This window comes from Nestor notabilis, unplaced genomic scaffold, assembly GCF_000696875.1.
Source record: "Nestor notabilis isolate BGI_N333 unplaced genomic scaffold, ASM69687v1 scaffold8503, whole genome shotgun sequence".
NCBI classification, from domain to species: Eukaryota; Metazoa; Chordata; class Aves; order Psittaciformes; family Psittacidae; genus Nestor; species Nestor notabilis.
Window position 1 is genome coordinate 7,399 of NW_009921474.1, and position 2,730 is coordinate 10,128.

The 2,730-nt window shown below is 55.2% G+C and overlaps 1 protein-coding gene across 1 annotated transcript in view; it reads right to left on the reverse strand.

Annotated features, from left to right (window-relative positions):
- SLC12A3 (solute carrier family 12 (sodium/chloride transporter), member 3) overlaps positions 1-2,730 on the reverse strand; it is an 8,839-nt gene that overhangs the window by 1,376 nt on the left and 4,733 nt on the right. The window contains 7 exon segments of the mRNA XM_010011168.1: positions 80-181; positions 587-669; positions 819-925; positions 1,055-1,195; positions 1,752-1,863; positions 2,500-2,599; positions 2,670-2,730. Of these exon segments, the coding sequence (XP_010009470.1) occupies positions 80-181; positions 587-669; positions 819-925; positions 1,055-1,195; positions 1,752-1,863; positions 2,500-2,599; positions 2,670-2,730 (706 nt within the window).

A 2,730-nucleotide genomic window follows, 5' to 3' on the forward strand; every position in this document is an offset into this window, starting at 1 on the left:
GGGGCAGTGGGGGTGCTGGTATCACATTAGGTGGACAGAGAGATGTCCAAGAGCTGCAGCAGCCAAAGGTGAAGGTTACCTCCATCATCGAAGAGCCAGTAAATGTCAATGGTCTTCTTGCCCTGCTCACTCTGGAAGATGGTGCTCGCCTGCTGCTCACTGGCCAAGGTGGTAGGATCCACTGCCAGGGCAAGAGGGTCCCGGCATCAGCAAGGAGCACTGCCAGCCATGGATTGAAGGTCCTTCCCTGCTCCCATCCCACAGCCCTCACTATAAACCTGGCTTCCCAAAAATAATCATTGGAGCCAGGAATGCTCTGAGTGGCCCCGAGCCAGGACCAACCTGTGCTCAGGGCTGTTCTGCCACTGGTGCTGTTCTCCTCCGCTGCCTTGAGCGCGGGGTTAACTGGGGAGGGAGGAGATGAGCATCAGCAAGCAGCAGCACCCTGTGTCCCCAGCCCCTTCAGTCCCAGCCAAGAGTGATGTCCCCCAGGACTGTGACCTTCACCTGGGGACATGATGCCTGCTGGCATGTCCTACAGCTCCAGCAGATCTCTGAGCATCCCCGGCTGCCCAAAAGCGCTTACCATGTGCCTGCAGCACTTGGGAAACATTCAGCCCTTCCTTCATCCTCATCAAGCACACACCATACTTGAAATCAAAGGCATCGCTGGAAGGAGGGAGGAGAAGGAGGTTAACAGGGGCCATCTCATGTTGGGTGGCACTGCCAGCATGTGGCCACAGCATCCCTGCACCCAACCACAGGGCCACCACCAGGTCCTGGAGTCCCCAGGGACGGAGGAGCTGGTGTGGCCGTACTGCAGGATGCCCACGTAGTCCTCCAGGCTCTGCGGGGATGCAGTCCGCCAGTTCCTCTTGTAGCCCAGCACCAGGATGTTGGGTCTCATCTTCCCAAGGCCAGCAGCCTATGGATAGATGTTCTCATGAGACCCCTCTGCAGGGACAGACGGACACAGGTGCTGTCAGTCTGCAGGAGAGGATGCAAAGGGAGTGCCTGGAGGTCAGAGAGGGGGATCAGAGCTCCCAGGCTCTACCTGGATGAGCATTTGGACGCCACTTCTCAGATTCTCAGCCACCACATCCGTATAGAAAGCCTTGATCTTCCTCTTCATAAGCCACTTGGTGTGGCCGTCTGCCATCAGCCGGGACTCTGGCATCTTCTGCTTCCGTGGTCCCTGCAGGGATCAGGGGCAGGGGCTCAGGCACAGGCAGCCCTTCACGCTGGTGGGCTTGCCTCTAACAACCTCCACATCTTCTCTTCCCAAATCACTGGCAAGACCTGGATGTAACCACTGCATACAAGGGAGGTTGCAACCACTGCATACAAGGGAGGTTGCAACCACAGCAAGAGAACCAGCAAATTTTGGGCAGCAGCGGCCAACGCACACAGTGCCAGCAGTCCCATGGCTGCAGGTGAATTGGCATTTGCTGCACCTCAATTGCTCTTGAGGCTTCAGGACCACCCTGAGCAACTGCCTCATTCTACTATGTCTTTGCTTTGTCAATTAATTGGTGAAGGGAAGCTGTTAGACCACAGAGACACCCTAGTGCTTCATCAGTATTGCTTAACAAGCTGGAAAGAGGCTTCCAGACGAAACATCTCATCATCAGGTTGCACATAATGAGCACTGTTCAATCCCACCAGGACACATCTGGATTTCCCTGCCCACTGCCCATGGATGGCCAGAGCTCCCAGGACAAGGAACCCACTGGCTTTTTCAGGTGACTCACAATGAGCACGTTGCCGCAGAGCATCAGGCTGAGGTTCTTGGTGAAGGTCCCCACAAAGTCCACTAGGGCTGGGCGGAAATTGGGAGGGCCAGTGAGCACCAGGCACTGCGGTCTGTGGGCAGGGAGGAAATAGGGGGTGAAGGCTGGTACTTTGTAGTTACAGAGGCTCTCCAGAAAGAGCCATGTCTTTTCTCCCATGCCTGGCCAGCAGCAGCTATAGGGAGCATCTTTAGGATGAGACAAAATCCAGCTGAGGGTCCAGCCTCACTCTTTGAGGCCTTTTTATATCAGATGAAAGCAAAGCATCTGCCTGGTACAGGGAAGGCAAAGTTTGCCCTGTTTTCCACCTCTGCCCATATGGCAAAGATGTGGGACTTTGGAGACACATTTTGCTGGGGCTCCCAGTTATTGAGGATGGTGGTGAGGATTTTCAGGTTAGATATAAGGAAGGACTTCCCTGTGAGGGTGTTGAGGCCCTAGCACAGGTTGCCCAGAGAAGCTGTGGCTGCCCCATCCCTGGCAGTGTTCAAGGCCACGTTTGACAGGGCTTGTAGCAACCTGGTCTAGTGGAAGGTGTCCCTGCCCGTGGCAGGGGGTTCGAACTGGGTGAGCTTTAAGGTCCTTTCCAACTCAAACCATTCTGTGATTCTCTGATTCTATGATGTGGCCATGAGCATGAAGCCACCCTGGGTTTGCTGACAGCGGCTGGCTCTGCTTCCCCCTCCCTCCATACACTGAGACCCCTTGCCTGTAGTTCTTGATGTGCTCATCCACTTCACTCAGCCCCACCGAGTAGTTGAGGGCCATGTTGTATGAGCTGGCTTGCATGGAGGAGCCCCAGTTGACATCTACGTGGAGAAGATGGATTAGTTATAGGGCCAGACACCTCCTGGGTTATCACTCGCACCAGGATACTACCTGGCTTTTTGTAGAGGACGTATCCCAGGAGGAAGATGACGATGACGAAGGCAATGAGGGC